The sequence below is a fragment of the Ascaphus truei genome, chromosome 11, assembly GCF_040206685.1.
Source record: "Ascaphus truei isolate aAscTru1 chromosome 11, aAscTru1.hap1, whole genome shotgun sequence".
Lineage (NCBI taxonomy): Eukaryota > Metazoa > Chordata > Amphibia > Anura > Ascaphidae > Ascaphus > Ascaphus truei.
In genome coordinates, this window is record NC_134493.1 from 51,151,297 (window position 1) to 51,177,079 (window position 25,783).

Below are 25,783 nucleotides of genomic sequence, written 5' to 3' on the forward strand. Positions count from 1 at the left end.
TTTGTCGGCTCGATCTTCAGGGCTTCTTTCTCAGTCTCACCAGCCTCTCTCCTGTGTCGTGCAGGCAGCACCGGGGGGCAGTCACCGGCCTGCTCTTCTCTCCTGGCGGGGACCTGATGTACAGCTCATGCTCTCTGGGTTTGTTGGCTCTGTACAGCATCGGGCAGAAGGAGCAACACGTCCTGCGGGTGCTGGGTGGGTATATGGGGATATTTAGGGATGGGTAAAAGGCGGGGGTTACAAATTTCTGTAAAAAACAACTTTTTCTTTTGATGTCCTTTCTTTCTCTCTCCTTCTTACAGTAGCTCCTATCTTACTGTCTTTTCTTTCTCTCTCCTTCTTACAGTAGCTCCTATCTTACTGTAGCTCCGATCTTACTGTCCTTTCTTTCTCTGTCCTTCTTACTGTAGCTCCTATCTTACTGTCCTTTCTTTCTCTCTCCTTCTTACAGTAGCTCCTATCTTACTGTCTTTTCTTTCTTTCTCCTTCTTACAGTAGCTCCTATCTTACTGTCCTTTCTTTCTCTCTCTTTCTTACTGTAGCTCCGATCTTACTGTCCTTTCTTTCTCTCTCCTTCTTACAGTAGCTCCTATCTTACTGTAGCTCCGATCTTACTGTCCTTTCTTTCGCTCTCCTTCTTACAGTAGCTCCTATCTTACTGTCCTTTCTTTCTCTCTCCTTCTTACAGTAGCTCCTATCTTACTGTCTTTTCTTTCTCTCTCTCCTTACAGTAGCTCCTATCTTACTGTAGCTCCGATCTTACTGTCTTTTCTTTCTCTCTTTTTCTTACAGTAGCTCCTATCTTACTGTCCTTTCTTTCTCTCTCCTTCTTACTGTAGCTCCGATCTTACTGTCTTTTCTTTCTCTCTCCTTCTTACTGTAGCTCCAATCTTACTGTCCTTTCTTTCTCTCTCCTTCTTACTGTAGCTCCTATCTTACTGTCCTTTCTTTCTCTCTCCTTCTTACTGTAGCTCCGATCTTACTGTCTTTTCTTTCTCTCTCCTTCTTACTGTAGCTCCAATCTTACTGTCCTTTCTTTCTCTCTCCTTCTTACAGTAGCTCATATCTTACTGTCCTTTCTTTCTCTCTCCTTCTTACAGTAGCTCCTATCTTACAGTAGCTCCTATCTTACTGTCCTTTCTTTCTCTCTCCTTCTTACAGTAGCTCCTATCTTACTGTCTTTTCTTTCTCTCTCCTTCTTACAGTAGCTCCTATCTTACTGTCCTTTCTTTCTCTCTCCTTCTTACAGTAGCTCCTATCTTACTGTCTTTTCTTAGATTGCTGCAACACCGAGCTTGAAAAGCAGCCATACAATATCCCCAGGCTTCATTTCCTAACACTGTTTAATCTCTGGCACAGGAAACGTGGTGTGGAAGGACGCAGCGATGGGACCCCGGGCCCTGTCACTAAGCAGCGACGGCCGTCTCCTCGCCTTCGTTGGTCCCACAGAGTACACAGTGACAGTCACAGATGCCCGATCCTTGGATGAGGTATCCCATTTCAGCTCTGCAGCAGCGTCTGCTATACATGCCCTCGCAGAGCTCTGTGTCTGTTATTCCTGCAGTGTGCCCTGCGCTGCCAGCATATGACGTGTGTGGCCTGTGCCAGTGTCCCTGTCCCCATTCATTCCATTTTTGGTCTGCTCAAGCACTCCATTTATGCCCTGTGACTCTGACAGGGTCCCCCAAGTCTTTCAGTCCTGTAGGTGACTGGCTTTGTGTCCCTGCAACTGCCAGTCACCAAGTCATCCAGTTCTAGAGGTGCAACCATCTACTAAGCAATCTGTTCCTAGTGATACAGAGCCTTCCAACACTCCGTCCATGTGATCCAAGCATTGGAGTCATTCTTGCTTTTTAGCTTTGCCAGCAGCCTCCTGTCCTGTAGATCTGCCAGTGATGCCCCTGTCCATGTGCCGTAGCTCTGCCAGTGATGCCCCTGTCCATGTGCCGTAGCTCTGCCAGTGATGCCCCTGTCCATGCCTGTAGCTCTGCCAGTGATGCCCCTGTCCATGCCTGTAGCTCTGCCAGTGATGCCCCTGTCCGTTCCCCGTAGCTCTGCCAGTGATGCCCCATCCGTTCCCTGTAGCTCTGCCAGTGATGCCCCGTCCGTTCCCCGTAGCTCTGCCAGTGATGCCCCGTCCGTTCCCTGTAGCTCTGCCAGTGATGCCCCATCCGTTCCCTGTAGCTCTGCCAGTGATGCCACATCCGTTCCCTGTAGCTCTGCCAGTGATGCCCCGTCCGTTCCCTGTAGCTCTGCCAGTGATGCCCCTGTCCATGCCCCGTAGCTGTGCCAGCTGTCTGCTATTCCTTATGTCACAAATTCGATATATTTGATCTACCATTGTTCCCAAACCTGAACCCTCACTACTATTCCTGTCCTGTGCCCACGTTTCACACACTTCAACCATTTACCCTGTCCTCCCACTACTTTTCTGGTTCTAATCCCTTGTCACGTAGACAATGCCTCCTCTGTACTGTGGTCTGCCCTCCTATGCCTGTCCCCAACTCAGTCTCAAGACTACTAGTTTACCCTAACTGCTACTCCTGTACCCTAGTGCATACACATCTCTGCCACCCTGTCCTGTTCCTGGCCTCAGTTGTTCTCCACCTTCCCCCAGCTCCTGCGTGTAGACGTGAGTATCCTGGATTTAGACAGCACCAGTTTGGATTGTGCCCTGTGTCTCGTATTCTGCCCACACCGCCCCCACCACCTGCTGGTGTCCACCTCTGGCAACAAGATCCTGTGGCTGGACCCCAAGACTGGGCGTCTCACAAAAGAGGTGAGGATACCGGCCAGTAGAGGGTGCATTAGAGAAGCTGCAATGCATTCATTACAAATCTCCCTAGCTCCTGCTCTTTCTTGTACAGCACAAACCTGATAAGGAAGAAAAGGGAAGTAACAGGTTTTGTGGCATTTCAGAAGACACATGTCCCGGTTTTGTGGTGTTCTATAAGAAGCGTTAATAGGTTTTGTTGTATCCCAAAAGAAGTTTGAACAGGTTTTGTGTCTACAAACCTCTTCTTGCTTCTGGGACTTAGAAGAAGCAAGAAGAGGTTTGTGAGGTTCCAGAAGAAGCATGAGCAGGTTTGAGGGGCTCCAGAAGAAGCATGAGCAGGTTTGAGGGGCTCCAGAAGAAGCATGAGCAGGTTTGAGGGGCTCCAGAAGAAGCATGAACAGGTTTGAGGGGCTCCAGAAGAAGCATGAGCAGGTTTGAGGTGCTCCAGAAGAAGCATGAGCAGGTCTCCGGTATCCGTTCCGTCTATTCATTATCTCTGCCATTGTGCATATACAGTCTGGCCACCTGGAGCTCATACACGGTTGTTCATCTGTCAGATTGCTGTAATTGACTTAATTAGTCAGACCAGTATACTTTAGTCATATCAGCCTGTATTATATCTCTGTCAATATAATTATTGCTCAGATGAGGTCAATAAAGTCAGAGCAAACTCAGATTATCTACGGTATAGAGTAGGTCTAATATGGATAACACACTCCTAATATGAGGAAGGTACCAGACCACCATATGTTATCCAAATGGCAGCAGATGGAGATATAGCTGTATGGATTTATTGCCAAGTTGGAATTTTAGGACTATTCTTCAAAATTCCAACGGAAAACCCTTATAAATTAAAGAGAAATGACATGGCATAATAACATAAATTGCAACAAGGACTGGTATAAAAACAGATGTAAACTCACAAACGCCCGATATTTACGCGCCCCTTGAATGAAGCTTCCCAGCATGAAGGGCCTATGTCCTCCCGAATTCCTCTGTAGCAGGGGCAAATAGGATCTCTCACATTCACCAAACACTTTCCTGTCCGCTGACGAGGTGTTCTCTTCCAAGCTGGGATAGCGTCGCTGCCTCTCTCCTTCCCCGGCTCGTGCGCAGCTGGGGGCGGCGGCGTCTCACTCCCTGGATGGATCTGTGTCCGCGCGATGGTCCTGCAGACGCTAGTATCAAGCTGACCGCTTCGGATTGGTTGCGCGTTCCAAAGGACTATTTTGGCTTGATACACGTATGTATGTATGTATGTACGTACATAGATACATACGCTTATATACACATATATGCACACTGCTGAGTGTATACAGCGTTGTACATACACTTTCTGTAGGCACAATGAGTCCCTGCCCTGTAGACCTTACAATGGTTGGTGCCTGAGGCACAGGGAGATATAGTGACTTGCCCAAGGCGACCAGGAGCTGACACAGTGATGTAAACCATGTTCTCCTGCTTCAGTCAGTGTCATTGATTTCAGACTCCGCACCCTGACTCGCTGAGCCGATCCTTGCCCCAGTTTTGCAGCCAGGAAACTTTTAGTAAATAGATCCAAATGAGACACACAGGTGGAAATAACTCCCTCCCCCGTTTCAATTTCGCTCTGCAACTGACCTGATATGTATTTTGTAATGCATAAGATGTGCAGTGACATTGGCTGTAAACCGTGATAGTGAGGTCACAGTCTTATCACAGTGACACCCTTGGTTTGCTTCAGGTGACACAAGTGCACAAGCAGTGCTGCTCCACACTGGCAGTGACTAAAGACTCCAGGTACCTGCTGACAGCTGGGGACAGAGTCATCAAGGTGTGGGACCAGCGGCTGACGGGGACGTCCCGCCCCCAGGTACTGCAACCAGTCACTTCTGTATTGGGGTTTTTTATTACAAGAGGGGTTTGTCAGCACAACAGTCTGTATCTGTCCTTGCATATGGTTGTAAATATTCTGTTTGCTTTGTTTCCCCTTCCCATCTTCTATATCTTTTGTATGTATTTATTATACTTGCTCTGTCCTTCCGTCTCGCTCTTTCCCTTGTTAAATCCCCATCTAATCACTTTCTCTCCACTCTATGGTCTTATACTCTCTCTAGCTATTTTCCCTTTCTCTCTCCCCCCCTCCTGTTCTACTGATTTATCAGTCTGATTCTCTGCCCCTCAATGAACTCTTTCCTCTATCTCTCTATGTTCCTTAATTATTTCTCTATAATAACTCTCCCCTCCTTTTCTCTTCTGTCTTTATCACTGTGTTTCTGCTCCGTCTCTCACTTTCCCTCGCTTTCTCTGCTCCTATTTTCTGTCCCTCTATCTCTCTCCTCCATTCCTTTCTGCCTATATCACTGTTTTCCTTCTCCCCCAGGTAACTCTCTGTATTATTTTCTTTCTCCCTCATCGTTCTTTTCTACACCATTGTTTGTCTGCCCGACCCATTAACTCTTTGTTGTCGTTCTGTCTCTTTTATGGATGGATATGTGTATGTATATTCACACACGCCTTCTTCCTCTTCTCTTCTTCCAGGCGTTCATCGGTCACTCGGAGGCTGTGCAGCAGGTAGATTTCTCCCCAGACCAGCAGTGTGTGATTAGTGCTGGAGATGCCATTTTTATCTGGGACTTCCTGGCTGCTCCAGAGAATGAAACCCCAGTGATAAGGTCAGAGATCAGAGCAGTGCACACACGTGTGTGTGTGTGTGTGTGTGTGTGTGTGTGTGTGTGTGTGTGTGTGTATTTGTTTTATTTGTTACTTTCCTCCTGTTTTTCTTCTCTAACTCCCTGCGATATAAAAAATAAAGTGAGTATTGTGTCCTCACTCCTTTTTTCTGCTTGTTACTCCTTATCTCGTCTTCTTGCTTTCACCTGCACCCTCTTTTTTTTTTTTTTTTTAATCCTCCCACCTTTTCTTCTCTCTTTTTTTTTTTTTTCTTTTTTTTTTCCTGCTATTCAAAAATAAAATAACTATTTTTGCTTTCTCTCTCCGTAGCGCTTCTCCGTCTCTGCCTTGCGCCCTCCATTCCAGCACTGGTAAGTCTGATTCCTAAGCTGTGTCCAATGGGAGATGGGATCTGTAGCTGGAAATCCTCACCCTGGCCTTCCCTGTACTAGCAGATCACAGCCCAGAGAGGAGAGACTCCACGTTCATAGCCAACGGGATGCCGCGGGGTCCTGCTCCCCGCCCCTGCATCTCGTCGCCCCCCAGACTGGATATCAGCCCTGTGCAGTGTGTGAGCCACACAGGTGAGGCGGAGATACACTATAGAAAGCCGTAGCCCTCCTTTAGTTTCTCTCATAAATATATATGGAGGGATTTATAGGGTGTCACTGAGCACAGTGCAAATCTGCAATTCCATTCATACACAGCTGGAAATGTGAAGTCGTACTTCCTACTGCTGTACATTGCAGTAAGAAACATGAGGAGTTGTAGATAAGAGGGCACATTGCTCACACAGGGGAAGAAAGATTAATGTGCGAGGGTGAGGCATGGAACAGAAGGGGGTGTAAAAGTCTGGGCCTTTCTTTACCTGTTTGATTACTTTATTTCCACCTTTCCGTTTTCCTCTGTCTCCCAAGCACAGACACAAGATTTTCAAGCAATAGGATATCATTTATTGCTTACATAGGCTAGATGCAGGATAGCAGTGTCTTTACTGCTTCCTCAATGTGAGGCTCCCTAAGCATATAACTCGCCGGATGTTATACTCTATATCCGTGATTCCCAACGGGGCTGCCAAACAATATGTATAATGGCAGATCCCAGGCTGTAATAGTTGGTAGCCTTCGCACTTGGTAAGACCCCAATCAGCACCTTGGCATGGATGGTATAAGTGTCCATTATAGCAGAAGCTTCCAAAGTAGCTCCTCACAATGCTTTGAATCCACAGTGGCAAGGCATTGTGGGTCGTGACTTTGGAAGCTTCCGCAGTGATTGACAGCTACACCACCCATGCTGTCTGCACACACTGAAGTGTAGTTTGGGGCATTATTAAGTGTGTGTTCCCCTGCGCCCATGAACTCAGGACACTATACTGCTGGGATCAGTCAATATAGCAATGAGGTGTATTAATTAGGGGGGGTGAGGAACACAGATTTTTTTACCAGGGGTTGCACAATGTAAAAAAGGTTGGGAACTGCTGCTCTTCTATTAAACAAGTTGTCAACAAAATATATTGATTAAACATGTCACTTGTTAACCCGTAAGACCTCACTTTATCCCACAGTGTAATTTCCCTTTAGTGTGAATGATAGAGTAAGAGAGTTGGATATAATTACATAGACATCTCAGCATGTTCTGATGACAGTTGCACTGTCGCTGTCATCTCCTGTGTACTTTCTTGCAGGTATGTTATCTGAGTCTGATGATGGGGAGGAGGTGGTGGATAGAGTTGAGGTGGAGGCGGAGACCGGCAGAGCTGACACAACAGATAGTGATGGGCAGTCTTCTCTGGTCATCATAGAGTGTCAACCCAATAGGACCAAGCTGCCCTGGGTCACCAAGAGCAGCAACCGCGATCTGGGAGAAGGTAAATATGAGAGACAGGATTTTTACATAAGTATCTTGATGGAGCCAGTGTGAGCCTTCACTTAGCAGTACCATGATGCACGTAGTGTGAGCCTCCGCCCGCATGTCCCGAATGCAGATAGCGTGAGCCTCCACCCAGCATAGCCCTAATACACGCAGTGAGCATCCACCCAGCATGGATGGCCCCGATACATACATTGGGTGAGTTACCACCCCATATGAACCTCCACCCAGCATAGAACTTAGTACAGCCAGTGTAAGCCGCCACCAAATAATGCCCTAATACAGCCAGTGTGAGCCTCCACCAAATAATGCCCTTATACAGCCAGTGTGAGCCTCCACCAAATAATGCCCTAATACAGCCAGTGTGAGCCTCCACCAAATAATGCCCTTATACAGCCAGTGTAAGCCTCCACCAAATAATGCCCTAATACAGCCAGTGTGAGCCTCCACTCCCTAGTTATAATAGCAGCTGATAGTGTACAAAATGAGTGTTGCATACTTTGGACCAGATCATTTACAGGCACTCTCCCTTTTTCCAGTAGGGGTGAGTAGCTCAGCACAGAGCCCCCAGCGTCCTGATACCTACACACATTTCAGCGCCCGTTTCAAAACCTCCTGCTCGGCCAAGGTAACGGTGCTCTCTATCTCTCCCCAACCACAGCTCCCATCACCACCACAGACTACGATGCTTCATTTGATATGTTGTCTTTTCTTATATTCCCCCCCCCCCCCCCAACCCTTTTATGCTTTGTCATCAATCGCTGACCCTTCCCGGGAATTATTTCTGTGTGTGCATGTACGTTGTGTAAAGTATATGCATCAATATATGACATCCATGAGTATTGGGAGGGATAAGGAGGGAGATCGGCTGGGCTGGGATGGGTACATTACTGTTATTTTGCTTTGTGTTTGATTTATAAACACAAGTGGGCAGTTAGTATTTGAAGAAGACACTAGTTCTTCTTTTTTTATTTTAAATATAGTTTGTGTAAAGAATAAGATGCATCACCTAGTATCTGTCTTGAAGATGTATGCCCTGATGTTTTTAGTATAGGATGTGTCGCCCTGATTTGGGACAATGTGTTTGTGCAGGGTATATGCCAGCCATCGGCGGGTCAGGAGATGCTGGCACTGAAAGCCGTGATTGGATTCAATGGGAATGGCAGAGGGAATATGGTGTGGAACCCGGATACAGGTACCACTTCGATTGTAAGCTCTTCGGGGCAGGGACTCCTTTCTCTAATGTTACTTTTATGCCTGAAGCGCTTATTCCCATTATGTCTCTTTTTGTCACACCTGTTACTGCTGCAAAGCGCTAATGTACATGGATGTCGCTATGCAAACAACGATAGATATATACATTGATGCATACATACAGTAGAGGTACCTACTGGCATATTATGAGGTGTGCATGATAAGAAAGTACTGTATACAGGTTACATTACTTTAACTTGTTGGCACTGAAAAGGATGCCAGGGGTGGAAAAAAAAAAAACAGCAGAGTATCAATCAACATGGGGAACAGTGAGATATCGGACAGAATTACGCTGCCAAGGCTGTGAGACAATGGTATTAGCTGTTATAGTGATTGCAAGAAGCACCAACAGGTATAATGCCAGCGTTGGGAATGAACACACGTACCACCAGGTGTGGTGCCAGAGCTATGAATGGTCACATGAACTTGCTTGCATGGTACGAATGGTGTGAATGATTATACGTACCAGCTGGTATAATGCCAGTGATGTGGATGGCACTAGCAGCTATAATGCCAGGGTTTGGAATCAATTTGCTAGTTCAATGATTTGTGTAACGGACATAGCCACTCATAGATGGGTCAACAGCTTTTTGATAGCCAGGCAGATACGAATGCCAACACAGACTGGTCTGGTTTCCTCAGGGTTCTTCTCGTACACCTGCGGCTGTGTCATTGTGGTGGAGGATTTGCACTCTGGTTCCCAGCGCCACTGGCTGGGACACTCGGAAGAGATATCAACCCTGACAGTCACCAATGACGCCCTGGTGAGTACACGACAGCTGCCCATTCTGGGTATCGCCCTAGTCTGGAGCATGCTCCTCTATGACACTTGCCCCCTTGCTTTCTCCATTCCTACACTTTTAATATATATATTTTTCTTTTCCTTGCACTGTTTATTTTCCCTTAATGTATCCCTTTCTTCTCCCTTCTGCTCTCGTGCTTTTATTTATGCTTTCTCTCCTTCACTTTCTCTTGCTTCTTTACTGCTTTCTGTCTCTACCATTTTTAGTTAACTTTCTGGCTTCCTTTTCTTTCTTGTTTGTCTTTGTTTCTCTCATTCACTCCGTTTCTCTTCTCTTGCATGCTTTAACTCTGTCACTGTCTGTCGCTCTTGGCCGCTGCCTGTCACACCCTATGTGACCTTTTAATGCCCCGCAGGTCCTGGCCTCGGCCTCTGGTTCAGGTGACGGTTCGTCACTCTGTCAGATCCGAATCTGGAACACTCACGATGGCTCGTGCATTAAGATCCTGCAGCATCACCGTACCGAGGTGCAGGCCATGAGCTACTCCAGAGATGACCGCCTGCTCATCACCACGGGTCAGTGTGTATATGTGTGTGTGTGTGTGTGTGTGTGTGTGTGTGTAGTATGGAGCTCACTGAGAGTGATTAGGGGCCTGAGAGGCAGGGCCGGCTTGTAATTTTGCGGGGCTCGGTGCAGAGGCTTTCGTGGGGCCTCTTACCTGGTCTGGCGGCCCTTTCTCCTCAGACATCACGTCGTCACATGACGTCACCTCGGCATGCTGCACCACGTTGTCATGGCAACGTTGCACCATGTGACGTTGCGGTGCCATGACGGGATGCTGTAGGAGGGGAGATGAAAGAAGATGCCGCCGGACCAGGTAAGAGTTACTTACAGCGGTCCCTCGCTGTCCCGGGACAATCAGTTTAATTGTTGTGGGGAAGAGCCTGGGTCCTCTGTAAAACGCGGGGCTCGGTGCAGTGGCACAGATGGAACTGCCATCAAGCCGGCCCTGAGAGGAATTCCAGCAGGTTTGAATCTAGACTATCCTGGCAGGCGTAAGGCACATCCTGGTGGTAAAGAAAAATGGTCCATATACTCCAGCTATGTTTAAAAAAAAAAAAAAAATTACTTTTATTGTCTCAAAGGTAAAAAAACAAAAAAAAACAGAAACAAAATAGGAATGTAACATGATGTACCCAAAATATCAAACGGCAATATTTCGAGCATATTAGCCCTTCATCCGGCCTTAAAAGCAGCATAGTGACAGGCCGCTTATATATAGGTTTGGAGCTTTTCCCCAAACTTTTTAAGTAAACCTAGATCTTTTTAATATCCGGCACAGTATCGCTACTTCTTGAAGCCACTTCGATCACTGGTTGTCGTACTCTGCACGGCTTAAAAGTCCATTTTATTTTTTGGGGGGGAATGGCAGGTGACTATAAAGATGGCACCATTGCTCTGTGGAGCACCAAGAACTATGAGCTGTTGGCAAGCAGTCGCCTGTGCCAGCCCGTGCACGCAGTCACCTTTAACCCAACGCATGCTGACAGCTTTGCCTGCGTGGGCACTGGAACTGTGAGCTTCTGGAGAATAGAGGCGTGTGGGTCGGGCACTGGTATGAAGGTATGTGACATGGCAGTGGGGGGGGGGGGCGAAGAAAACATACCAGCTTATTTTTTTATATACGCGTGTTAGTGGAAAGCCTCCTACAGGAGAGGATCCTATATAGTTACATCTTCTATGTCCCTGAAAATGCTTGAACTGGAAAAACAAGAAAACTGGGAGTTTGGGTTGGTCCATCGGAAGACAATCTGATATGAAATCTTCAAAGCTCATAATTAATTAATTGAGGGCTGTGGGACTTATTCTATACAGCCGCTATAACAATTTGTATCGAATAGGGGCCTACGTCCATTGCGGAGCAACAACAGTGTTCTTTGATGAATGGAGAACCATTTTTTGGTGCGCATTAGTGTCAAATGTAAGAACGTGTCTTTGCTCTGGTGCCGATTGCTAGAAGCCAGAAGGTTAGCGCCACCTTAAACTCGTCAGACCTTTTGACACCGATTTCAGGGAAAAATATTATCCACCATGTAATATCTCCTTTCTACTCCTCAAATACAGTAGCAAGTAGATGCACAGAAAAATTATATTGCAGCAAACACTTTGTACATTGACTCGGAGAGAAAATTAAATCTTGCTCCAAAATTGCCAGACCCCATAGTATTTCTAATATAGTATTCAAAGGTTTCTTTTGACAATTTTCTAATGGGGTGATGTCGAGAATGATAAAATAGATCAATGTTAATAAAGCCATTTTTGTATTATTATTTCAGTCCAAATTAGCACATAAACAACTAGGTAAAATCCCATTTATATTTCAAGCACAGTTCATAGAAATGATCACCACTAGAAAAAGTATTCTGCGTTGAAAAATAGATATACTGTAATTGGTTATAAAATGTGTGTATAAGTAGATAAACTATAAGCCAAAAATCCATTGGATGATAAAACTAATATTTATCTTCATCCCTTTCTCCCCCATCTTCCATTTCCTTTCTTTCTCCACTTTTATTTCTTGCTCTCCTTTTCTTGTATCCATTTCTTTCTCACCCTCTCCATCACTCCCTTCACTATCTTCCTCTCACATTCTCTTTTCACCCCATTCTCTCTGCTCTCCATCTCCCCTCTCCCCTCTCCCTCTCCCTTGCATCCGTTTCTTTCTATCCCTCTCCCTTGCATCCGTTTCTTTCTATCCCTCTCCCTTGCATCCGTTTCTTTCTATCCCTCTCCCTTGCATCCGTTTCTTTCTATCCCTCTCCCTTGCATCCGTTTCTTTCTATCCCTCTCCCTTGCATCCGTTTCTTTCTATCCCTCTCCCTCGCATCCGTTTCTTTCTATCCCTCTCCCTCTCCCTCGCATCCGTTTCTTTCTATCCCTCTCCTTTCTCTCTTCATACGATAGGTATACAGAGCCCCTGTTCCAGATGAGGTTGGCCCTGCCGAGCTGACCTCAGTCGCTTATAACCCCACGTCCCTGTTATACAGCGGCTGCAGCACGGGGCAGGTATGTGTGTGGGATGCCCTGACTCACCGCTGCTTCATGACGTGGGAAGCGGACCAGGGAGAGATCGGTACGTGCCAGCTCTGCTGCCAAGCCTCTGGGAATATAGAGAGCTTCTGTATTTGTGAGAGTGATTTCCTCTTTAACCCCTCGTGCTCTGCTCCCAAGGTGTTCTCCTGTGTCGAGGAAATAAGCTGCTGACGGGGAGTAACACACGTAGAATCAGACTGTGGTCTGTGGCGGCCGTGCAGGAGCTGAGAGAGAAGGGATCCGGGGCCAGGTCCGATTTTCTCTCTCTCTCTATATCTCATTTTCTTCTCCCTTTCCCATCACTCTCTTCTCTCTCCCTCCATTCATTCTTGGACTCTGATCCATCTCTCTCTTTGGTCTCCTCCTGTTTCCTTTTTCCTGTAACCTATCTATCACCCGCGGCCCACCTCTAAGAGCCATATCTGCACACGTGACATGTCACCATTTCTGGGCAAGCATCACATGCTGACTGGCAAGGAGGCACTGCAGTGTTTGAGTGTCAGAAGTTGACCTTTCAGTGTTCAAAGTGGCATTAAAAAAAACCCAGTAGTATTGTAGCTTAGTGTGGGAGAGCACAATACTTTAAAGGTGGGCAGGTGTTCATACCCATAGGGGTTATAACTGGGTGATTGGTGCCTTTTTTTTACCATACTCTGGCACTTTTCTGAGTACTGTATGTAAATCATTGTTAAAGTTAGTTTGTAAACACGGTGTGCTGAGCCTTGGGTTGGGGTGGATTTTTCTCTGGCTACTTTCTATTGTCAAATGTCACTGTGTATTTAACAAGCGTTTGCCCGGGCAAGGTCTCCCTCTCCTCCTCGCCTTATCTTTATTTGGCCCCTTTACAAGGCCAGAGTGGGCTAAGGGAAAAGAAAATACTTGAGTGACGAGCACTCCCCCATTAAGAGGCCCCCTGAGAATTGCAATTTGTAATAGAGTATCAGAAGAAGCCAAATCTTTGGTTTTAGCATGGTTAGATTCATTAAAGATTGTTGAATTGCTTATACAAGGTGTTCTTTCAGCCGGCTACATGAAATTGTTATACTGTATGGAATGTGTAAATCTGATTATCTTATCATTGGAGTGAACAAGATAAACAACCGCCCCCCTCACCAAATGGTGACCAAGAGAAATGGTCTAACTTTCAATAATGATTTAAAAATACTCTTGTTAAAAAAAAAAATAGGCATCAATCACCAAGACCCATAAAACCTATTTTTTCATTAGATCCCGTTGGTGCCTAGTGTGGCTTTTTCCTTCAGTAGGGTTATGATCTGTTGATGCTACAAGTACAGCGATCTTTTTCTTTAATAAAGTAGTGATACTCTGCACCACTTCACACCAACCTTCATACCATTCGTGCCCATGCTCTCTTCTCCCCCCCCCCCTTCATTAGGACTAGGCTGGTGTTTATATGAAGGTTCAGTAACTTAACCTCCAGCAGTGCTCCAAAATCTTACCCCTCCTGTTTTCCCTCTCTCCAGCTCCACCTCTGTCCTCATGGAGCACGAGATGACACTGGACGGTACCATTGTCGGTGCCTCGTTCGATGACGCTCTGGACATGGGCATTGTGGGTACTACAGCTGGCACACTGTGGTACATAAACTGGGTGGAGAACACGAGCATCCGACTCATCAGCGGCCACAGGAATAAGGTACAAGAGGCCAGCAACATTGCAGGGAAGGATTATACACAGACGTAATGAATAAACTAGAGTTCAAATATGAAATGTAATAATACAAAAGCAACATTAACCCCTTTTTGCTCTCTCCTTGAGATCTTGTTGTAACTCTGCATATCCTATGCAGGTGACCGACCTGGCAGTGGGTCCCGGAGAGAGTCACTGTGCGACGTGTGGGGAGGATGGCAGCGTGCGCGTCTGGTCACTCCACAGCTGCGAGCTCCTCCTGCAGTTCCAGGTCCTCAACCAGGTATAATGGAAGATCCCCCGATCTGCTCATCGTGGTGAAACACTCAGGATGGTCCCCACTTACTCCCACTCTGTTCTGCTCATTGTCTCCTCTCACCTCATAACCACCGCTCGCTCCTGCCTCCAGGACTTTTCTCTTCCCCACAACATTAGTCTCTCCCCTTCACACCTTCAAAGGCAACCTCAAAACGCAAGTGTTCAAAGAATGCCGATGTATAACCCTCCTAGTATCCGTCTTTCTCTTGCCCCTACCATTATACCCATAGTCCGTTACAAAGAAAGGAGTGTTACAGCTTCTAGCGTTTCAAGTGTCTTTTAGAAACCGACCAACCTTCTTCTACTTCTGTAGCGTATGTTTCCACTCTCCATTCCTCCGATTGTACGCTCCATGCAGCAGTGCCCTCCTTACCTACTGTGTATGTTAATGTCGCGTAATTGTACTTGCCTTCATACCCTCATTGTGCCGCTCTGCAGCGCACGTTGGCGTTTTATACATTATACTCTATCATAGAGCTGCTTGTGTCTGGCTTGGAGTCCCACAGTGATGCCTGGCTCCTCAGGGGAGGGGCAGCGAATTGCTGCGGGATACAGCGATGGGACCATCCGAATCTTCAGTGTGTCCCACACAGAGATGGAGATGAAGATACACCCACACCCATGTGCTGTGACCTCCATTACCTTCTCAACTTGCGGTCAGTAAACATGACTGTTCCCCACAGACAGATGTGCAAAAAATGCTCTTTTCATGATTGCTGTGCTTCCTGTGTGTGCAGGTGAGATCCTGCTATCCGGCGGGAAGGACGGTCTGATGGCGGTCAGTAGCCCACGTACGGGGATGACCATCCGAGTGCTGAACGACCACAAGGGATCACCCATCACAGCCATCCAGTGCACCCGCAGGAAGGTGAGAAACTGGATAAGACTATTCATAGCGCTACTCTACTTAATAATAATTAATATCAACTGCATGAATGGTGCAAGAAAATATATATACATATAAATATATTCATGTGTGGTGAATATGTGCAGTGTAGAAAAACACAGCTCAAAAACACAGTTGAAGGCTTTAACAAAATCAGCTGGTGCAGCAACTCAAAGTCCCCCCTCCACTGGGTGTAAGCAAACAAGTCCAGAACATTTCAAAAGAGTGCGCTCCCCGTTAGATTCAAATGAACTGGCATAGAGACAGACTCGCGTGTAACAGGAATGGTAGAGATACAAATAACAAACGGACGAGAAGAGAACAAAAAGAAACAATAGTGCAATTTGTTTAAAATGTTCAAAAGTGTATTTAGAAAAATATCCAATGCTTTCACTCACATTTGAGATGTTCTTTTTGAGCATTTAGCAATATTAGGAAGGTCTCCTTCAGCTCTCCCCTTGATCGCTCTCCTGCTCAAATCCTCTGGGGTCGCTCGGGCTGCAGACACTGCTTACCCACAGTGCAGTTGGAACTCCATCTTTAGACATCCTTGCTGAGATGCTCCCTGTGCTAGCGCATGCGCACTCGGTTCTTCTTGGTATCGTGCAGGAACGTCAGTGGGGGCTGGGGAAATCTCCGCTGTTCACTCAGCCGAGTCATTCTGGCATAGGAGTGGAGACAGCTGAGTGAACGGAGAACATTTCCCTGCCCCCATTTAGGTTCCTGCATTATATAGAGAAGGACCGAGTGTGCATGCGCGAGCACGCGGAGACGCCGAGGAGGTCTGAGGACGGAGTTCCAACTGCACCGTGGGTAAGCGATGTCTGCAGCCCGAGCGACCCCAGAGGATTCATGCAGGAGAGCAATCTAGGGGAGAGCTGAAGGAGAGACTCCTAATATTGCTAAATGCTTAAAAGAACATCTTAAATGTGAGTGAAACCATTGGATATTTGTGAATTTAACATTTTAAAGAAATTGAACTATAGTTTCTTTTTATTATTTTCTCACCCCATTTTTTTTTATCTCTACCATTTCTGTTACATGTGAGCCTGTCTGTATGTCAGTTCATTTGTATCTAGCAGGGAGCGCACTCTTAAACTTTCCAGATGAGCGACTGGGCTGGAAGGGAGTGTTGTCAGGCAATGGAACTTTCTGCTGATTGGGGTAGGGACTCTAATTTTTATTGGTTGTCTGGGAATAATAAACATGCACCCCATGCATAGAGCTGAAGAATTGCACAGCCAAGTTCAGATGCTGGCAGCCAAATAACTCTGCTCAGTAGGATGGGTCCCGGGGATGATCCCATCATTTGGATGGAACCAGATGGATTATCCTATGTGTTGGGGGGAGCGAGATGGATGATTCTGTGTGTTGGGTGGAACTAAATGACGATGCCCTGCATTGGGTGGAGCCAGAGGATGAGGTCTTGACTGGGCTGGGGAAGGAACCCGATGAAAAGACCTGGTTGTAATTGCCTCTTTATAGAGGTCCTCTCCTGGCTTCCAACATCTTCTGTTTCTTCCTTTTAAAAGATCTTCAGAAAGCTTGAGGAGCGCAGGTCCCGAAAAGGGAGATACATATCTTTTCAATATAGAAAGTGTGAGTGTAATTCCAAACCACATTACCCACCACAACACTCTTTAAGAAACAATATTGCACTATTGTGTCTTTCTCTCTTATCGGTACCTGCACTCCTCAAGCTTTCGAACGACCTCTACACGTGGAAGAATTTGGGAACAAATTCTGAAAAATAAGGGTTTAAGACCAGCGTGGTTTTTTAATTTTATTATTTTATCCACTTAAGTCACTTGGTATATTATCAATAAGTTACTCAAATCATTTTTTTTCACGATAGTGAACACCTATATTTGTTATCACCAATAAGGTTTATTCTAAATATCACGGATTGCACTATAAATGGGAAGATCATGAGCACCCTCTACATTGTTTTGATTTATCTTGCGTTAAAAGCCGCCAGGACTGGGCCTGGAAGAAGGAGAGCTCTGGTTGGCTGCCAGCTCGGATAGGCGTGTGAGCATCTGGACCTCTGATTGGTCGAAGGATAAATGTGAGCTGTTGGATTGGCTAACCTTCCCAGCCCCATCCAGCCCCAAGGTAAGCACTTATATGCAATGCTGTTATATAGAATTCTAAGACATTCCGCATGCAGGCCGCATCATTGCCCAGAGGCCGCATCATTGCCCGCATGCAGGCCGCATCATTGCCCAGATGCCGCATCATTGCCCGCATGCAGGCCGCTTCATTGCCCGCATGCAGGCCGCATCATTGCCCGCATGCAGGCCGCATCATTGCCCGCATGCAGGCCGCAAAATTGCCCGCATGCAGGCCGCATCATTGTCCGCATTCCCCCTTATCATGAGTCTCATGATTACATGAATTTCATGAGACTTCATTCCAGTCCTGTTTTTTTCCCCCCCAATCTTTAATCCCAGTGAGTTCTGGTTCATAATAGTCCTGTATTTCTATGGATAATAGAGGATGGCAACACTGAAGCAGATATGTCTGTTTTGCTTCAGCAAAATAATAAGTAGGAATTGTTTTCAATGGATTAAAAGGGGTATTTTTATCATCCAAGTAGCGCAGGGTTTGACGATATCACAGACAAAGGATGTCTCTCCCATGCCAGGTTAACATTTTTAACATGAAGACTGAGGCCAATATTTACTAGGCTGTGCTGCTATTCCATAAGATACTTTTGCTATTCAAGTAAAAGGGGTGGAAGGTGTTTTATGGAATAGCCCCGCTTAAATATGGGGCTATATCTTTGGCATTTTTGATGTGTGATGCTGGAAGAGAGGCTGTTCTGCCCTGAGGTCCAACTCTAATCCTTTCTGGCTTCTGTTTTTCCTTGACCAGCATGGACCTCTCCCATTCACCCCTCTCTTTGATTTGTTACATAAACAAATTAAAGATGGGTTTGTGCTGTTCCAGGGGACGTTGGAGCCTTCCACATCAAATGATATCACAAATCAAAGATACTGTAGCTGCCAATAAGTACAATATTTAATGCGTTTGGTACCACTGTGGTTTGTCCACATTCCATATATTATTTCCTATTAAGTGCCGCTGCACCCTCAACCACTACACCTCCCCTTCCTATGTGTCTATTTCCTCACGTAGGACCTGAGCTCTTTTCTTCCGAGCCTGGCAGCATTCTCCCCATGGGAGCCTGGCACTGTGGTGTATACTGGATTCGGGGTGGAGAAGGAAGTTCTGTTCTACAGCCTGGTCCAAAAGCAGGTACTGTGTCCTCAGGTACCGTTAACCCTGAAGAAGGTCCTGAACTAGAACCGAAATGTCAGCCGAACCTGGTTCAGGATCAATAAGGAAACTAGATTGACTATCTCTATAGGACATATGTATGAACATTTTTCTTCCTGATGTATTGCAAGAATCTTCTGGCGTCAAGTTATGCTGGAATCAAATGTATTTTAGTTTCTTCCAGCTGATGCTGATCTGTTCAGCGTAGAGGTTAATGGCATATTGAGCTGGCGGATTTAACAGATACAAGGAGAGAGAAAAATCAGTGTCATTAGAGATGCAAAATTTGATGCATCCCATTATACCATTGAATTATACAACTGCCCTAACTGCTCCTATAACTTCTATCCTTCGTGTCCTTATGAACATTCCCTATAACTGCTCCCTAAAATGCTTCCCATAACTGCTCTTATAACTCCTCCCCATGTTAAGTAACTGTCCTGCCCTTCTGCTATGATCTTAATCCTGCAATTGTCTCTCAGGGGTACTCACTCTCTCCTAATGTCTGCCTCAGGTCCTGCGGAGGATCCCCCTCTCTCACTTTGCCACATCTCTGGGACTGTCTCCTGTGGCCCCTCTCCTTGCCCTCGGCAGCAATGGTATGTCCAGTAATGTTTACCCAAGAGGGGGGTCGAAATTGTTCTCTGTAATATATATATATATATATATATATATATATATACATATATATATCTCTCATGGGAGATAGTTCAATGTTAAAAAGTGAAAACCTGATTTGAGTGCCTGATCTGACTCTTTGTGACCTCTAGCTTGCCCACTGCTTGTGCCCTTTCTGCCTTGCCAGCTTGTTCCTAGACCCTCTCTGCCTTTGTCCCTTTTGCTTGTACCACGCCTTTATCACCTAATCTCCCACTTGTCCTTAACTCCTCCCCCCCCCCCCCCCCTGCCTTGTTCCCTCTTCTCTGGAACATCTCTTCTTTGATGTCCCTCTTTGACTGTTATGTCCCTTTCCCCCGCCCTCCACAGAACGCTTCCTGCGTCTCATTGACTTCTCGGCCGGCACCCAGCAAGATTTTGCAGCCCACGATGACTGCGTACATCTCTGCCGAGTATCTCACTCGGGCAAACTCCTCTTTACAGCCTCCTACAATCAAGTGCTTGTGTGGGACATCCGGGATCCATAATGCCATGTGACCCATAAGCCTCCTCTTCACAATCCCCCAGGTCTTAACCAAAGCTGCCCTCTACCTATCCATCTACTCCTACGTCTTTTGTATATATACATATAGTTCATGCAGTCGGCGAGCAGATACATTAATTTATCTATCTCAACATTTTAGTTTTATACTTTTTATTATAATGTATTGTATCAGTGACATGACCAAACGTTTAATGGCAGGAAGCAGGGCAGGCAGCAGAATGTAATCTCCCCCTCCCCTCAGCACACAAGCTGCTCTCCCAATCCTTTGTGTCTTTTGTAAATTCCATTTTATATTTTACTTCATAAGAATTGTATTTGTCTAAAAAATAACTTATTCTTTGTTTTTATTCATATTCTAATTTGTAAAGATACTTTTTTTTTCTAAATAAATGAGTTGTGACAAGGACTCGTCCGTCTGTCCGTCTGTGGCTCTGTCCGTCTGTGTGTCTCTGTCCGTCTGTGTCTCTGTCCGTCTGTGTCTCTGTCCGTCTGTGTCTCTGTCCGTCTGTGTCTCTGTCCGTCTGTGTGTCTCTGTCCGTCTGTGTGTCTCTGTCTGTCTGTGTCTCTGTCCGTCTGTGTGTCTCTGTCCGTCTGTGTGTCTCTGTCTGTCTGTGTCTCTGTCCGTCTGTGGCTCTGCCCGTCTTGTCCGTCCGCCTGGTCCACCAGTCGCTCAGGTGTATGAGTGGAAGCCCCGCACTCTCGTAACCATGGAAACCTAACAGCTTGGAGCCGCAGCTGAGCGCCACCCGGCAATGGCGCTCACCGGAAGTGACGCTCGTCACCTTGCCCAGGGAATCCGGAAACGGGGGGAATCCTGTCACTGGCGAGACCCGGAAGTTGGCGGTGCCGCCGGAGCCATGAAGCGGGACGTGAGGATCCTCCTGCTGGGGGAGGGTAAGAGAGGGTGCACGTGACAACCGGAGGGAAGTGGCACAACCGGGGATGGATGTATGTGCAAGAAGGTGTATGTCACCTCTGTATGTAGGTGTGTGTGTGAACACGCACGTACACACATACACACACGTGTGTGTGTGCACATACACCTCTATATACGTGTGTGTGTGTATTATAATATAGTACACAAGGGCAGCATTCACATAACACAGCCTAATGCACTGGTATAATTTAGTCATGCAGCATATCTGTGTATTAGCATATACAGACGTGTGGGAAGCAGTGTGTACTTGGCTACATACATGGGGAGTACAGGGGTTGGGATATATATTATTTATAATTAATTATATATATATATATATATTAATAATAATATATATATTTTTTTCCATGTATACGGAAAAGATGGAAGCAGGCACTCAAACTTACGTTTGCAATAAACTTTATTTCTTTTTCTAAGTTCTGGAGTGTCTGCAGCCATCTTTTCAGTATTCCAGTCCCCAGCGGTTTGCAACCACGGGGAACGCTACCTTCAGTGGAGTACCACTGTGTGTGTGTATACGCTCCATAGTTAAATACCGTTAAAAAATATATTTAATCAAGACACACTCACAAAAGTAGAGTGTCATAACGCATTTTTGAGATCAATTTGCATAGACAGATGTATGCAGGGATTGGTTCCCTTCTCGCTCCCAACCTGGACTCAGATTTTACAAGCGTCCTGCAATGAGCTCACTTCCTCCCGCGTTCCTCTGTTGGTGTGATGAAATAGATGAACTTCCTTGCGCCTTTCATCGCAAACGAGGCGACTTAAACAGAGGTGATGTAGTGACAGCAGAATGTCCCCAAGAATCCCCTGGGCAGCCACAAAAACGGCTGCTCCATCTTCAATCAAACACGCAATCAAATGATGGCGCGGAGTCAAATGGCAACACGTTGCCATGGCAACATAACATCGCCATGCCACGGAGCCGGTAAGAAGGTTGGGGCACGAGCATGGGGGGAGAGCAAATGGAAAAGTTTGCGCACCCCTGCCCTAGAGGAAAGTGTGTCCAATTTATAAATCCAGTAGGTCTCCCAAAGTGTCCCGAATCGATCCCCACCCAAGAGTGAGGGGCACAGATTCAAGTCCCAAAATCTTTAGAAACCGAGGCTCTTTGTTGTGTTTTTAATGCAAAATGTACAGGGAAACTATGTGCATTGTTCCCATGTATTACGTTGCGTCTGTGTTCTAAAAATCTCGGACTCGCAGTACGTCCTACATATTGAGGGCCACGTACAATAAATCATATGGCCCACTTATGTCGACATGACCCTTCAATTTGAAATTAATTTTGCTAGTATAGGAACAAAAAGTGTTCAGAAGCGTAAAATGTTTACACGTAATACAATGATACCTGCCTCATTTCAAGTTACCATGAAGAGAATCATTGTGGCAGGAGAGCAGTGGACCCAGCTTCTCTCGATTTACTGGGTGCAAGGATACTTTTGATATTTCTCACTCTCCTATATACAATGGGAGTTCTTTTGGGGGTGTAAATGTGGACCCAATTCCAAAGTGCGGGGAAACAGTTTCAGGCAAGGAAAATCCTGCGTGTGCAGCCAACACAGCATTGAAGAAATTGTCTACGTGCAGGGATCCTCTAAGATAGAAGTACAAAGTTGAGTTCTACTCACAAGTTCATAGAGAAGTTCTCCGTTTAATGCGACAGGCCAGAACAGAGGCAAAACAACGTTTCAGGTCCCATATGGGCTTTTCATCTAGTCTGAGATGACTTGTTGCACAGTTTCTCAATGTATGCATATATGTATATGCAGGGCTCGACAAATTCTTTAAAAAAAAAACACTTGTCCCCCAAAAAAGACTCATGAGGGGGGTGAGAGTATAACTGCGGCGGGGTGCAGCATCGCCTGCCCTTCTCCTGCTTCTCCCCTGCAACTTGCGAGTGTCTCCCCTGCAGCTCCTGTCAGAATGGTGGCACAGCGTCGAATGACGCTGCGTTGCCATGACAATGGGACGCTATGCAGTGTCAAATTTCCATGGCGTGACGTCATGTTGCCAATGCCGCGTGCCGCCATTTTGACAGGAGCTGCAGGGGAGACACTCGCAAATTGCAGGAGAATGGCGAGAGACGCCGCACCCCGCCACAGGTAAGACTCGCCAGCGGGCAAAATGGGCGAGTGCATTTGTCGAGCTGTGTGTGTGTGTGTGTGTGTGTGTGTGTGTGTGTGTGTGTGTGTGTGTGTATATATATATATATATGTATCAAATATGTATATGTATATGTATTTATATATGTAAAATATATATATATATATATATATATATATATATATATATATATATATATATATATATATAGCACTGTATATACTGTGGGCTCTCCATTCATTTTTATTCACACTGATACACATACACACTCTTTCTTCACTTGCTTTCAGTAACCATTTAACACCTCTAGCCATAAAACACATCCACACCGGGGGAAGGAACAGCACAGATAACATTCCAAGAGACACTGTTTTTAAGTTTACCTTTTGCTTCATTCATTGTAACATCGCCGGAAGAAGAGATCAGTGTATCTCGAAAGCTCGCACAAATAAAAGCATTTCGTTAGCCACAGAACGGTATCATCTATTTATTTTTTTGATTATATATATAAATATAAACCCTGTCTTCCCATAAGAGAAGGCACAAAAGCAGCAACACTCAGATATAGCAAAAAGACATGTATTAGCAGTGACAAAATAGCACACTATAAACCAACCCAACGTTTCGGTCCTGGCAGGACCTTCCTCAGGGGGGTGCTACCAGACAATGACACCCAGAGAACATATATACCCCATAGTTCACCATGTGAGGACAATTAGAGGCAGCTAATTGTACAATCCTGGAGCTCCACGAGTGCAATCAGTGTATGAGGTAGTACGGCGGCCATCTTGGAAATCAGGAGACAGAGCAATGTATGCTATCGCACATGTCTCATATATATATATAACTATCCAATTAAAGTGCACCCATGATTCCAATAACAAGTTTCCTGGGTGCTTCGTGCACTGACTAATTGTAGAACAGATTGTAATGACCGTATCTTTGATTTGGGATTTGACGAGGAAATCTGCAGTGCAATGAGAATGATTTCTAATCCCGTGTCCTGCTTCCCTTAGAACAGCACAAACCCATCTTCTCCCTCAATTTGCTTGTGTAACAAATCTAGAAGAGAGGGGTGAATGGGAGAGGTCCATGCAGGTCAAGGAAAAACAGAAGCCAGAAAGGATTAGAGTTGGATTAGAAGATTAGAGTAACAGCTTCTCTGATACTTCCAGCATTACAAATGTCCTAACAGATCAAAAATGCCAAACATATCGCCCCATATTTAAGCGGTGCTATTCCATAGAACACCTTCCATCCAATTTACTTGAATAGCGAAGGTATTTTATGGAATAGCACAGCTTAGTAAATATGGGCCTGTCAATAATACATAGTAGAATACCTGTAGAATATTAACGGACATTGTTTCAGTTACTGCATATTCTGTAACTACTTGACTATATGTAGCACATCCTAAGCAGCAACAACTGTAACTATATTACCACGTAGTTCAGCGGTGCGCAAAGTGGGGGGCGCGACCCCCAGGGGGGACGGGAGATTGTGCTGGGGGGGCGCGGGCAGTTGCAGAGGCCCCGCACTCTTCCCCCAGGCATTTAAATTAAATGCCGGGGGATCGCGTGAGGCCCCTGCAACTGTTTACTTACCGGGATTCAGCGGTCTGTGTTGCGTCGCCATGGCAACGCGGCATCAATAGACGCCGCGGCACCATGTGACCTGACGTCACACGTCCACACAGCGTCATCTGACGCGAATGAAGGTAGGCAGGGGGGCACGAGAGCTGGGGGCAGAGTGACAGGGGGGCGCAGCACAAAAAGTTTGCGCTCCCCTGACGTAGTTAATAGTGAAAATACTTTCACCGGTGGCAGAAAACAAATTCTCAAAACATCAAATTATTCCTTATATGTCGTGGTTTACAGTGATATTCAGCATTCTTAGGAGTGGAGATGCACTCCGACGTGGAATAAAGCAGCTGGGTGCACATTCATTGCAGTCCTGTTACAAAAAATGTTTTACATGTTAGTGCGAGTCATCGATGAACATCTTTGTATATACAGTGGTGTGAAAAAGAAAGTACACCTTTCTTTGAATTCTATGGTTTTACATATCAGGACATAATAATCATCTGTTCCTTAGCAGGTCTAAAAATTAGGTAAATACAACCTCAGACGAACGACAACACATCATATATTACACCGTGTCATGATTTATTTAACAAAAATAAAGCCATAATGGAGAAGCCATGTGTGTGAAATTAAGTATACCTTATGATTCAATAGCTTGTAGAACCACCTTTAGCAGCAATACCTTGAAGTAATCGTTTTCTGTATGACTTTATCACTCTCTCAAGGAATTTTGGCCCACTTTTCTTTACAACGTTGCTTCAGTTCATTGAGGTTTGTGGGCATTTGTTTATGCACAGCTCTCTTAAGGTACAGCCACAGCATTTCAATCGGGTTGAGGTCTGGACTTTGACTGGGCCATTGCAACACCTTGATTCTTTTATTTTTTAGCCATTCTGTTGTAGATTTGCTGGTGTGCTTGGGATCATTGTCCTGTTGCATGACCCAATTTCGGCCAAGCTTTAGCTGTCGGACAGATGGCCTCGCATTTGACTCTAGAATACTTTGGTATACAGAGGAGTTCATGGTCTACTCAATGACTGCAAGGTTCCCAGGTCCTGTGGCTGCAAAACAAGCCCAAATCATCACCCCTCCACCACCGTGCTTGACAGTTGGTATGAGGTGTTTGTGCTGATATGCTGTGTTTGGTTTTCGCCAAACATGGCACAGTGCATTATGGCCAAACATCTCCACTTTGGTCTCGTCTGTCCAAATGACATTGTACCTGAAGTCTTGTGGTTTGTTCAGATGCAACTTTGCAAACCTAAGCCGTGCTACCATGTTTTTAGAGAGAAGAGGCTTTCTCCTAGCAACCCTTCCAAACAAACCATACTTGTTCAGTCTTTTTCTAATTGTACTGTCATGAACTTTAACATTTAACATGCTAACTGAGGCCTGTAGAGTCTGAGATGTAACTCTTGTTTTTTTTTGCAATTTCTCTGAGCATTGCACAGTCTGACCTTGGGGTGAAT

General features: G+C 45.7%; 2 protein-coding genes across 7 annotated transcripts in view; both read left to right on the forward strand.

Annotated features, from left to right (window-relative positions):
- Window positions 1-20,091, forward strand: part of WDR90 (WD repeat domain 90) — a 41,531-nt gene extending 21,440 nt beyond the window's left edge. For 2 of the 6 annotated variants that reach the window (XM_075566193.1, XM_075566195.1), the window contains exons 21-43: window positions 65-195; window positions 1,360-1,490; window positions 2,618-2,779; window positions 4,500-4,628; window positions 5,297-5,430; window positions 5,759-5,799; window positions 5,881-6,012; window positions 7,113-7,295; window positions 7,837-7,925; window positions 8,390-8,492; window positions 9,194-9,315; window positions 9,710-9,869; window positions 10,727-10,917; window positions 12,259-12,427; window positions 12,526-12,637; window positions 13,872-14,043; window positions 14,198-14,320; window positions 14,831-15,011; window positions 15,093-15,223; window positions 17,213-17,356; window positions 18,383-18,502; window positions 19,038-19,122; window positions 19,511-20,091. In XM_075566193.1, the coding sequence (XP_075422308.1) occupies window positions 65-195; window positions 1,360-1,490; window positions 2,618-2,779; window positions 4,500-4,628; window positions 5,297-5,430; window positions 5,759-5,799; window positions 5,881-6,012; window positions 7,113-7,295; window positions 7,837-7,925; window positions 8,390-8,492; window positions 9,194-9,315; window positions 9,710-9,869; window positions 10,727-10,917; window positions 12,259-12,427; window positions 12,526-12,637; window positions 13,872-14,043; window positions 14,198-14,320; window positions 14,831-15,011; window positions 15,093-15,223; window positions 17,213-17,356; window positions 18,383-18,502; window positions 19,038-19,122; window positions 19,511-19,668 (3,103 nt within the window). In that variant the 3' untranslated portion in view covers window positions 19,669-20,091. The other 4 variants (XM_075566196.1, XM_075566194.1, XM_075566197.1 and 1 more) reach the window with 4 other exon arrangements.
- Window positions 20,092-20,464: 373 nt separating this feature from the next.
- RHOT2 (ras homolog family member T2) overlaps window positions 20,465-25,783 on the forward strand; it is a 30,533-nt gene continuing 25,214 nt past the window's right edge. The window contains exon 1 of the mRNA XM_075566199.1: window positions 20,465-20,579. Within this exon, the coding sequence (XP_075422314.1) occupies window positions 20,543-20,579 (37 nt within the window). The 5' untranslated portion in view covers window positions 20,465-20,542. The remainder of the gene's footprint in view (window positions 20,580-25,783) is intronic.